Source organism: Oryx dammah, unplaced genomic scaffold (assembly GCF_014754425.2).
Source record: "Oryx dammah isolate SB20612 unplaced genomic scaffold, SCBI_Odam_1.1 HiC_scaffold_5, whole genome shotgun sequence".
NCBI classification, from domain to species: domain Eukaryota; kingdom Metazoa; phylum Chordata; class Mammalia; order Artiodactyla; family Bovidae; genus Oryx; species Oryx dammah.
The window spans coordinates 105,934,626-105,946,662 of record NW_024070189.1 but is presented as its reverse complement, the minus strand read 5'-3'; the positions used below and the strand labels follow the sequence as shown (position 1 = coordinate 105,946,662).

At 50.1% G+C, this 12,037-nt stretch overlaps 1 protein-coding gene across 1 annotated transcript in view; it reads right to left on the bottom strand.

Annotated features, from left to right (window-relative positions):
- Positions 1–714: 714 nt before the first annotated feature.
- MAML1 (mastermind like transcriptional coactivator 1) overlaps positions 715–12,037 on the bottom strand; it is a 59,228-nt gene continuing 47,905 nt past the window's right edge. The window contains exons 2-5 of the mRNA XM_040241381.1: positions 10,300–11,712; positions 6,940–7,179; positions 5,787–5,883; positions 715–4,189 (exon numbers count right to left, since the gene is read on the bottom strand). Coding sequence (XP_040097315.1) covers positions 3,210–4,189; positions 5,787–5,883; positions 6,940–7,179; positions 10,300–11,712 — 2,730 coding nt within the window. The 3' untranslated portion in view covers positions 715–3,209. The remainder of the gene's footprint in view (positions 4,190–5,786; positions 5,884–6,939; positions 7,180–10,299; positions 11,713–12,037) is intronic.

The window sequence follows — 12,037 nt, the reverse complement described above, 5'->3', positions numbered from 1 at the left end:
CCGCCCCCCACACACGTTCTGTGCATTCTCAGCCAAGACTTTTCGAGTCTGGTGTTCTTTCCTTCCCTGTGCCCTACATTCAGGGCTCCATCAGAGTAATCACACCTTTTAATTCCATCACGTGACGGGCTTCCTCCCTGAAGGCTGCTCTCTCCTGCTCTTCTGAGAGCTTCAGCTTCTCCAGGCCTGACCCTCTTCCAGTCTGTGCCTGAGGTGAGAAGTCCCTGAGAAGACGCGCTTCCCAGGCTCCTGGGACGTCTCCACTTGATGCCCTCGACAGTGTGGCACAGACAGGAGCGAGGGGTGAACGTGCCAGAGCACACGCATTCTCACATAAAAAAGGAAACGAAACAAGACCCAGAGAACTGCGCTGACAATAAGCCTAAGGGTTTTAGGTAAGACGTTTGAATTGCCAAGGACCTAAAGCGTCCCTGACTTATCTGGTCCAACTTTCCTCACATTAGACACAGGACATGGATGAGCCAGAGGGGAGTGGCCGGCGGCCCTAGGCAAAGTCAGTGCTAATTTCCTATCTATCATTTCTATCTATCTATCAAATGTAAAAGTCACTCTGAGGGAAACCAAACCCAACACCCCCCCCACCAATGTCCATTAAGAAAGCAGCTAAATCACAAAACTACCAAACAAAGCAGCTGTGCACTGGTCCGCCCCCTGCCTCGCTGGCAGGCCACGTGAAGTAAGATACATGGGCAGTTTCCATACTAGCAAAATACTTTTATTATTTTATAGTGATAAAACAGGAAAGGAAAGACTTCTTTTTGGTGTATACCAGAGTTAAGGAAGTAAAAGAATAAGGGAATTAATAGAATTTTTATGTACTTTGATGACAGTAAAAAGTTAACAATACCAACTGTTTGTCATAAAACTTATAGCCCCCCCAAAACACATATATAAAGGATCATAGTTTTTAAATCTATAAAAGTAAAAAATATACAGTCAGAAGCTCTAACGCTTATTCCATCTTTAATATAAAATTGTAAACATTTATTTACACAAAGCAAATGTGTATAACAAAAGTCCGAGCACCCTTTTCTTTTGAGTCATGGCTCCTGGAAGATGGGGATTTGCACTGAAGTGGAGTTGTCTCCTTCCCTGACTACCCAAAAACCAGATTCATAAATAAAGCCATTGGCAGCTCCCTGGGGGGACCCAAGCATCACATTTATTGCTCTGACACTGCAGCAGGTGAGAAGCCTGCCATCTGTCTAGGTGGCCCCAGGACTAAGGCAGGGGCAGCCCTCCCCACAAGGCGGGGCAGAGGTGTGAGTGCCGAGGACAGAGGTGAGCGGCAGCCGGAGGAGACCGGGAGAGGAACAGGGACCCACCACCAGCCTCCAGCCGCTATTTTTGGTAAAAAAAAAAAAACCCACTGAAGTCACCCTCTTCCCCTTCAGATTGGGGAACTCACTCAGAGGGCGGCGTCTTCACTGGCTTTATGATGCATCCCTTTCTCTGAGCTATATTCAGCCTCCGGGGAAGGCTGGGAGGGCGATAAAAGGGAAATGGCCCGAACGCCACTCACGGCGGCAAATGGCTACTAGAGAAGACCTGAGGGTCCAAGCACCCCCATGAAAGGCACTGCTGGTGCAAAGTAACGACCAATGTGTGCACAACCCTTCATCCCCTCAAAGCCACTCAAGCTGGTTGTGTGAGCATTTTTCTTGGCTCATTTTTTTACATATGATACTCCTTGAATTATCCATTTTGAAACTCCAGGGAAATAAAAATGGGGTTGTGATTTCGCCAGAGATCATTCTGCATATAAGCCACTCTTTTCAGTGTACTACTTTCCCTCCAGTATTCCATTGAAAGAGTTTCACCCTATGCTTACCATTTTGCGTCTGCTATACTGAAGTGCTCTTTCCGTCTTCACTTTCCACAACAGCCCACAGGTAATAATACTATGTGGACTCTTAGCTTAGTCAAGACCTAAACAGTCATAGACCTTAAAAGAGAAATCCACTTGAATTTTTAGAAAGGATGTGTTAGTGTTACAAAGCAATTCTCTCTAAAAAGTGCAAGTCGTCTGAGGAGGCAGTGGCAGCAGTAGCAGAACGGAGTGGGGCCCCTCCCTCTGGCCTGTGTCCTCTTTCCTCCTTCCCCTGAACCTCTGCTTTCTGGGGAGGGGATACCCGTCTCCTTACAATGCTAGGGTTCCCTGGGGAATTCTAATGACTCTTTTCCTCTCCAATCTAGTAAATTAGTGCCATAAGGAGGTTTTCCACTTGGGCTGGAGAAATAAAGAACGGGAGGCAGAAAGAACGGTTATGGGAATGAAGACAGGGTGAAAGACAAGACATCTGTGCACAACTCAACAATGATCACCTTCCTAATACATTAAATAAGAGTCTCCAGAGAAACTGCAAAAGGTGGGGAGTCACAGCAAGAGAGACCACCCAGGAACCCCAGTCTGTATTACAGCCTTCAGCCTGGGGTCCTGCCTTGAAAACATGGGAGGAAGAGATCCCTCACCCAGGTCCTCCTGAATGCCAACCTGGAAGAACAGCATTCTGGGAGAACGCGGGGCTGCAGTGACGACCACATCTCTGCCACTAGCTCTGCTTCTCACGGCATCCTGTTCCTTTTTGGCACATGCAATTTTCCAGTGAGCCTCTCTTTGTCCTGAAAGCTGACAAAGAGCAGGAATAAAAAAGGCTCTTAATCAAAAGGAAACCCTAAGTTTCCAATGCCACTTATAGATTTTAACCACCTACCCTAATCTGTTTTAAAACCTTAAAACCTTTAAAAAATCTTTTCTATGCTACAAATTGCAAATAGTTCCACTATAAAGTTTCAACAAAAATATGTCCCAACACTGGGCCAAGTGGAGAAATCTTGGATTAAATCAAAATGATAGCACAGATTTTTATAAACCTGGCATCGTGGGGTTTTACTGTTGGCTTTTTGGTCTTCTGGATTAAAAAACCACCTGTAGAACCCTGTCGTGCTGTGCCAACCCCATACAGTGACACCAGCAGATGGGGGCGGGCCAGCCCGACATACCAACTGCTGGCTGGGAGCCGTGGGCCCCACGGTCCCGGGAGGACCAGGCCTCAGCTCCGCGGCTCTAGCTCTGCCTGCCCGGCTCCCTGGGCTGTGGGCTTTTGGTCCAAAGTAGTTACTCTTTCTTGAATCTGAGAACAAAAATACAGGCTGTGTGAACACTGAAAACACCACAAATCCTCCTGCTACTGAGGCCCAAGGAGGTCGTCCAGATCGCTCATCCACTCCTCCGAAGTCCTGTTCTTCAGCAGGGAGTCGATCAGGTCGGCGTCCCCAGCCATGCTGGCCAACCCGCCACTGCCCGGCTGCCCGCTGTAGGCGAAGGGCAGCTCCTGGCCTGCGGTCCGCACGGGGTAGGCCTGGGCACAGTGCAAGCCTGGCCGGCCGCCCATGGCGGGGGCAGGGCTCTGGCTGAAGGCCCCCAGCTCAGGCCCTGCCGGGCTCAGGCCCGACAAGCTCTGCTGTGGGGCTCCCTGGGGAGGTGCTGGGGCAGGGGCACTGGTCCTCTGCTGTGCGTTCACAGTGGGCAGCATGGACCCTGCCACGGCTGCTGAGTTCATGGGGGCCATGGGTCTGCTGGGCATCGCCTGAGAGAACTGCGGGCTGGACATTTTCAGGTGGGCCTGCTGCAGGTGGAAACTGGAGGCTGCAGTGAACGGGCTTACGGTGCTGTTTCCTGGGGGCTGGCCGCTCAGGTTTGGCATTCCCTGATGTTGCCAGGTGGAATTCTGGCCTCCCATGGCTGCTGATACCCTTGGGACCTGTGGCTTAGTTAAACCCGAGTTCAGGGTCCCCTTACTGTGTTGCTGGGAGAGACCAGAGTTCCCCAGCGAGTTCTGTCCATAGGCAGCTGAAACCGAGGTGTTCTGGCCCACGCTGGTCTGCCGCGGAATGTGGGCATGTCCGTTGGTGGCCTGTGGTGGAGGCTGGGCAACCATCTGGGTTATGCCGGAAGTCACGCCGTAGAGGCTGCTCTGCGGCATGCTTTGGGAGCCAGTGAACTGAGCCACACCCCGGTCCTGCTGGCCTGAGTTTGAGGGGAGAGAAGAAACCGAAGTGTGTCCAGGGCCCACTGGCATCAGATTCCCAGCCTGAGGGAACACTCGGGGACAGCTGGAGCTAGATGGACCCAAGCTGTTCACGCCAGGCAAGGCAGAAGAGGGTCCTAGAACAGAGAGAGAGTGCTGTCAGCCAGGCCAGCACTTCTTCACCACCACTAGGAGACACAGCTAAGACCCACGCAGCAACTGCCACCCTGCAGGCACGCAAGGCAAGGGCAGTGTTCTGACACCCCACCAGACACCGCACGATCACTGGAACCTTAAGGAAGAGAGCCCTGGGGGCCAAAGGTTCCCCACAGGGTGGAATGGAGGCCGGTCTGGAGCAGTAAGGAGATTAAGACAGGTACATTAAAAAAAGAAAAGGCACAGAGGAAGGGGCAAACTCTGTGGCTAGGATGTGGGGAGAGTGTCTGGGATAAAAGGAAGAGATGGTCCTGGCCAGATTCAGAGGAACTGCAGCCCCCACGTGGGGACAGGGCTGTAGAGCCGCAGTGTAACTGGACTGTGGCTGGTTTAGGCCTCGCTGCCGGGGACTGACAGGATCACTCGGATCAGGGCCCACACGATGTGGTACCGCAGGGTGCGGGAGGGAGGCCGTCAGAAGGCACGCACCGGGCGCCTGCTCTGTGGCGCAGGCTGCGCTGGGGAGACAGAGGGCCTGTCCTCGGGGACCCTGCCATGTGGGACCGTCTCAAGCACTGGATGCGTGGTGACAGCACTAACACAGACACTTTTTTGTGCACGCAGGAGAGGGGCTGTTCAGGAGTTGGCCATAACTGAGTACACGTTGTTTCTCCTCTTCTGCTTTCCATTAGCACCTAACTAAAAACTGAGTTGAAAAAGAGAGAAATGCTGAAATAACCCACTTCTTTCCCACTGATAACACACAGCAACATTAAATGGAATAAAGGCAGGAAAGCTGGCCAAGGCTCAGCTTCTGAGCTGCCCACAGACTTCAATCCCCTGTTCCTGTCAGCATAACATAAAATCCACTCAGCCTCCTCTGGAAGCACGGCTGTGGGCAACTTCACCAGGACATGTTATAGCAAGAGTCACTAACCGAGGAAAGCACAGGTTTTGAAGACAGTCCAAGAGCTAGGAAAGCAAGTATGGCCGGGACTTTTCTGCATCTATCAACTGAACTCTCTCGGTATTTCTAGAGCAACAGCCTGCACAATGCTGGTCAGGTTCTCTCACGCATCTGAGACATGACAGCTGAAACCTCAGAACGCTTCCTGCCCCCACCAGATCAACTGTCTGCTGCTGACACCAACATGAGTAGACAGAAAGAAGAAAAGAAGCAAAAGGCCACAAGCGCATTAAGTTTCTCCTTATCTGGAAAATAGGACGGGATCATTTTTTAAAGAGACACATAACAGTAGAAGCAAAGAACTTTCTTAAGAATTACAGAAGCTACTTCCTATGGATAAGATATCTTTCAACTAGAAATGATTTTGCTTTAAACAACTATATAGCCAGGGACCCAGCCAAAGCAGTCTGCTTCTGTCCTCCTCCTCTGGCTGACCTACAGGTCACCCAGAGAGCCAGGCTCCTTACACAGACTGAAGCTACAGGAGCATGTACGTCCATTTAGCAGCTATAAGGCAAAGCTGAGCAGACAGCGGAAAGTCAGCATGAGAGGAACGTCTGCTCAGCGCCTGCCTTCCCCCGCCCCATACCATCATCTCAAACACTCCTCACCTGTGAACTGTCCAACCTGCTGTGGGAAGGTGCTCTGTGTTGGGTCTTGATACTGGGGTGGCGGGCGGGTCAGATGGCGCTGAAACTGCTGCTTCTCCTAGAAAATGCCAAGATCAACAGAAAGCAAGACCCACATAAAACAAAAACAACACGATCAGAGACAAGTAAACTGTCCAAGTTTGTTACTCAAGAGGGACTCCTGTGGAGATAATGTTCATAATCTCATTTGGGGGATTCTTAATAAACAGTATGACACAGAATGACGGGTCAGGTCTAAGGAGCCACAGAAAGGAATGCGTTCTGATACAAGAGACAGGATGGCTGAATCCCGAATGCTTGATATCAAATGTCCCAAACAGGCAAACCTACAGGGATAAAAAGTAGACCAGTGGTCGCCTAGGCTTAGGAAGGTGAACGAATAACCTTTAATGGGTACAGGGCTTCTTTTAGGTAATGTTCTAAAACTGGTTATGGTGATGGTGTGTAACTCTGACTAAACTGAAAACCATTTGAATCGTCTACTTTAAATGGGTGAATTGTATGTTATGTGAATTGTATCCCCCAAAGCTGTTATTTAATACACGGTGAAACAGAGGCAGTAATGTGGGTTTTAAAGCCATCCTCAATCAGCTTCATCCTCTAGGTAACTAGTTCTCTTCTGTCTTAAGGATGTAATTTAAAGTCCTGAGAATTCCTGTAACTTAGTACGATCTGATGACCAAGGGGGGCAAACAAATCGCAGGACGAGGAGGGGGTTATCAGTCCTAATTCTCAAATCCCAGGACCTCAAGGATGTCTTCATTTCCCTACTTTATGTTCTGCCTTATAGCAAACTCTACAACAAAGCGGGATCTCACAGGAAATTGGTGGATCAGCGAGCTCAGTGCTTTGGTAGCTGCTGGAAAAACGGTTCTAATACACTGAGATTCCACCTTCATTAACCCCCACCAAGTGACACAAAGCTGCTCTGATACAGGCTACCACTGTCTGAGAAAGAGCACACTCCTGTTTCCCGGAGCACTCTGAAAGCAGACATACGAATGGTCACAAATCCACATACACACGCACCGAAGCCTGCAGCCACGGCAGCGGCCCGGGAGGCAGGCGGACCCGGGCAGAGGTGGGGGCAGCGCTCCCCCGCCTCTCTCTTTACCTGTTCTGCCAGAAGGTGCTGTTGCCTTTGCAGAAACTGCTGCTGCTGCAAATGTTTCTGTTGCTGCTCCCTCTGTTTCTGTTGGTCCAAAAGCAACTGATGCTGCTTCCTTATAGCTGCCTGCTGCTGGCTACTGAGATAGGAGGAGCTGCTGTGAGTGCTGGCCACGCAGACAGCAGGCGGCTGAGTCCCCACACTGGCAGCCTGGGTTGGTACAGGGACATTGGGAGGGTTCTGGTCCTGTCAACAGAGACAAGGGGGTCTCAAGTCAGGTGGGACACACTGAGGACTGTAAGCCCTGATCAGGGCGGACGAGCTCTGTCTAGTGAAAGCCTGGCTCCAGGTTCTCTTTTGAAGCCTCTGCTCTTTTGGCACGTGACTCCAGAGCCCTCCCAGCAAGGCAGGGCTGGAGACCAAAAGCACTAACACCTGAGTGTCCAGGCACGGCAATGAACAGTTAGTAGCTGAGTGTTAGCTTTGTTTCCTACAATTCACCAGTGGCTTAAACTCGTATACCTGCATACCCAGTTCCAAAAGCAACCGTAGCTTGTAAATGCTCCCTTACTGGAATACATGGGCACAGATAGGCCCCCAGAGAAGAACTTTCTGAGGGACACTGGTGGACGGAGAGGCTACCCTGAGTGTGCAAACCTTGGGCCCCTGGTGGCAGGGCTGTCCCTGAACCAAGAGAAGTTATACGGTTTGTCCGCCTATGTACAGCGCTTTCCTGGGACAGACTGCTCGGCTTCCGTCAGGTGCGCTGCTCTGGTTTAGTCACTGAGCTGTGTCCAGCTCTTGCAGCTCCATGGACTGTAGCCCACCAAGCTCCTCTGTCCCTGTGGCAATACAGTGGCTGAAATGAGCGGAAGGATGAACATTACACATATGTTCTTCTACTGAGGGGTGCTTACACTGCTTTCAGTTTTTGACTACTAGAAATAATCATGCAATGAATATCTTGGACATTACATTCTTCTTTCTCTTTTTTTTGTATTATTTCTTGCAGGGGTATAATGTGTCAATGTTTACAAACATTTTTATGGCTTGTGAAAACTATATAATGTCAAATTACTTTCTGAAAGCAATGTGTCCATTTACACATCCTTACTATGATCTGAAACATGTCAATTTCTTCAGATATCACTAGCATAGAGTTTTTCTATTTTTAAAATGTTCAGTTCAGTAGCTCAGTCGTGTCCGACTCTTTGCAACCCCATGGACTGCAGCACGCCAGGCTTCCCTGTTCATCACAAACTCCCGAAGCTTGCTCAAACTCATGTCCATCGAGTCAGTGATGCCATCCAACCATCTCATCCTCTGTTGTCCCCTTCTCCTCCTGCTTTCAATCCTTCCCAGCACCAGGGTCTTTTCCAATGAATCAGTTCTTCACGTCAGGTGGCCAAAGTATTGGAGTTACAGCTTCAGCATCAGTTCTTCCAACAAATATTCAGGACTGATTTCTTTTAGGATTGACTGGTTTGATCTCTTGCAGTCCAAGGGACTCTCCAACACCACAGTTCAAAAGAATCAATTCTTCGGCACTCAGCTTTCTTTATAGTCCAACTCTCACATCCATACATGACTACTGGAAAAACTATAGCTTTGACTAGGCAGACCTTTGTTGGCAAAGTAATGTCTCTGCTTTTGAATATGCTGTCTAGGTTGGTCATAGCTTTCCTTCCAAGGAGCAAGTGTCTTTTAATTTCATGGCTGCAATAACCATCTGCAGTGATTGCGGAGCTCCAAAAAAAGTCTGTCACTGTTTCCACTGTTTTCTCATCTATTTGCCATGAAGTGATGGGACCAGATGCCATGATCTTAGTTTTCTGAATGTTGAGTTTTAAGCCAATTCTTTAACTCTCATCAAGAGGTTCTTTAGTTCTTCTTCACTTTCTGCCATAAGGTTTGCATCATCCACATATCTGAGGTTATTGATATTTCTCTTGGCAGTCTTGATTCCAGTTTGTGTTTCTTCCAGTCCAGCGTTTCTCATGATGTACTCTGCATATAAGTTAAATAAGCAGGGTGACAATATACAACCTTGACGTACTCCTTTCCCTATGTGGAACCACTCTGTAGTTCCATGTCCAATTCTAACTGTTGCTTCTTGACCTGCATAAAGATTTCTCAGGAGGCAGATAAGGTGGTCTTGTATTCCCATCTCTTGAAGAATTCCCTGCAGTTTGTTGTGATCCATACAGTCAAAGGCTTTGGCATAAGTCAATAAAGCAGAAGTAGATGTTTTTCTGGAACTCTCTTGCTTTTTTGATGATCCAATGGATGTTGGCAATTTGATCTCTGGTTCCTCTGCTTTCTGGAAATCCAGCTTGAACATCTGCAAGTTCTTGGTTCATGTACTGCTGCAGCCTGCCTTGGAGAATTCTGAGCATTACTTTGCTAGTGTGGGAGATGAGTGCAACTGTGCGGGAGTTTGAGCATTCATCGGCATTCCGTTTCTTTGGCATTGGAATGAAAACTGACGTTTTCCAGTCCTGTGGCCACTGATGAGTTTATTTTATTTTATTTTTTGGAATAGTTTTAATTTAGCTAGCAATATCTGTATAGGAATGATGAGTTTAAAATGTTAGTGTGTTACAAATACACAAAGGTACATTCACTGCAGCCTTTTACTTACAGTAGTGAAAGGAAAGAGATACCTCACTGCACCATGACAAAACAACTGTCATACAACTGGTATAAAGTCACACTACTGTCAGCTAAGCTTCAGTGGATCCATCTGTGTGGAAGGTGTGGAGGGCAGTCCAGGACGTACTGCGGTGGAGAGAAGCCAGCGCTAGCTCTGAGGAAGGCTGGGAATGCTGTTTGTTTACTCCTCCGGGGGTGGGGGACACTTTAGAACGTGAATGTGAGGAGAAACGCAAACAATGATCATGATAAAACAGTTCTCGACCATCCTCCACCCTTCAGACCCGGTGATGCTGCCAGGCTTAAGAGCCTTAAGTAAATAACCATGGAACTGAGATCTGTTAGGAAGCAGCATTCACCTAAATGCTATAAGCTTACTAAATCTTAGGGCATTCTGAACATACATATCTGAAAGTTTGTTTAAAAAAGCAGAGCCTCTAAGGACATTAAAGGTGATCTTTACCTTCAAAACACAGCCACGAATGATTTAAGTTGGGTGGCATGAGAGAGACACCAGACCAAGTGCAAGGGGTTCTATCCTATGCTACTGAGAATCAATCCTGGTTTGCTTGGTCGATTTTCATTCCCAAGGGAGTTGGAAGTCAAAAAGTAGCTGCTCACTTACTGCCTTTGTTCCCCAACTATCTGGGACCTGAAAAACCACTCGGTGGGTGGACGTGAATGCAGAGTATCGGAGCAAAGACCCGTGCTCACCTGGCTAGGTGCAACCAGTGATCGGAAGGGCATATTTCCTGGCTTTGGTTTTATCAGAAATAAGGAGCTCTGCTCACTGCTAAGATGAGGCAGCTGCTGGGGAAGATAAGCCATCAGGGCCGGCTTGCTCTGGCCAGCCCCAGGGGCGCCTTGTCCACAGTCTGCTTTGTAGTGAGAAAGGGGCTTGGTGTTGCCATAGTCCAGCACCGAGCCTTGGCTAGCCACGGGGTTCTGATTCAAGTTACTTGGCGGCTGGTGGCTCAGCAGGCTCACATGGCTGGGCTGGAGGTAGGGGCCTCCAGGTCGAGGGGAGCTCTTGTTGACACTGGGCATCATGAGCAGTTTGGAAGTGGTGAAGTCTGGCTTGTAACCAGGAGGGCTCGCCGGCTTTTCCACGGGGTAAGGGGCGTTTAAGGGACTGTGGGCAGGGCCTGTCTGCTGCCACGTGGACATCTGGCCTGGAGCGGGTGCTGGGGCAGCCTGCTGCGGGTTCTGGAGCATCTGCTCACGCTTCTGCTTGGCAGCGATCTGCTGGAGTTGGTGGGCGGAGGACAGCTCTGAGCCTCCGCCTGGGCCCTGGCTAGGCAGCACCACACTGGAGAGGGCTCTCTGTGCATTCTGGGCCTGGGCTGATGCCGGCATCAGGCTGGGACTGGGGCTGTCCACCCCAGGCTGACCAGCGGCGTGGAAGAGGGGCTGGGAGCCCCCGAGGCTGGGTGAATCTGTGGCCACAGGGCCAGAAGAAGGCCCCATAAAGGTCTGCCCTGCAGACCCAGCCCTCACTCGTGGAGAGCCTAACTGCTCCTGTTCAAAGGCTGCTGGAGAGAATTCCGTCTTGATATTAATGTCCTGTGTCAAGGGGGTCTGGGTGGCGGAGCCCGAAGGCTCTGGGTCCTTCTTCTCTTCAAAGTCCTCGTTGAACAGATCCTTCATGTCCTCGTCAGGCACTGACCTGTTCAGCTCCTCAATCAGCTCCTTCCACTCCTGCTCATTGAGGTTGAGGTCAGGCATGAGGTTGCCTTGGGAGATGGAGCCTCCGGCCCCTGCGATCATGCAGGGCAGGTCATCCATGGGCTCCTGTTTCAGCTCTTTATTCAGGCTCAGGGGAAACGACTCACTAGTGTTGCTGCCTCCGTTCAGGTGGAGGCTCGAGTCTGCCAGACACTTCTTGCTGATGGAGTCCAGCCCCAGGGCATGCTTCCCAGTGGCCTGCAGGGCTTCAGGGCCAGGCTTGTCGGGCTGGCCGAGCGGGGAAGCTGGGGGCAGGCCGTTGGAAGAGACGGCGGCTCCCAGAGGGGCCTCTCGGCGCGTCTTCTTGTGCCCGGGAAAGAAATCTCCATAGCCATTCTGCTGATCACCATTTTGAGGGGATGTGGCACTGTCGAGATTCCTCTTTACCGTATCATGGAGATGCTGAAAAACATAAAAAAGAGTGACTCGTATACGGCACCACATATGTGACCCCTCTGCTTCTGAGGGTGACTTAGACCAGGGTCTGCACCCCTGGAGTGCTCTCCTGCCGATTCTGCTTGTCTAGTTTACACTCTCCACTTCCAGGAACACACACCCACTTCCCCTCCAGGGCTGTCTTCCCCTTCTCCCTTCCTGTGGCCTTGCCTGAATCAGGACTAGCTCAGCTGTGGCTAAGCAACACAGCTGCAGTCAGTCCCTGGACATATGCAGCTCTTTTGGTAGGACACAAGTCTGATGCGGCCCAGAGTCATCTGATCTGAGGGTG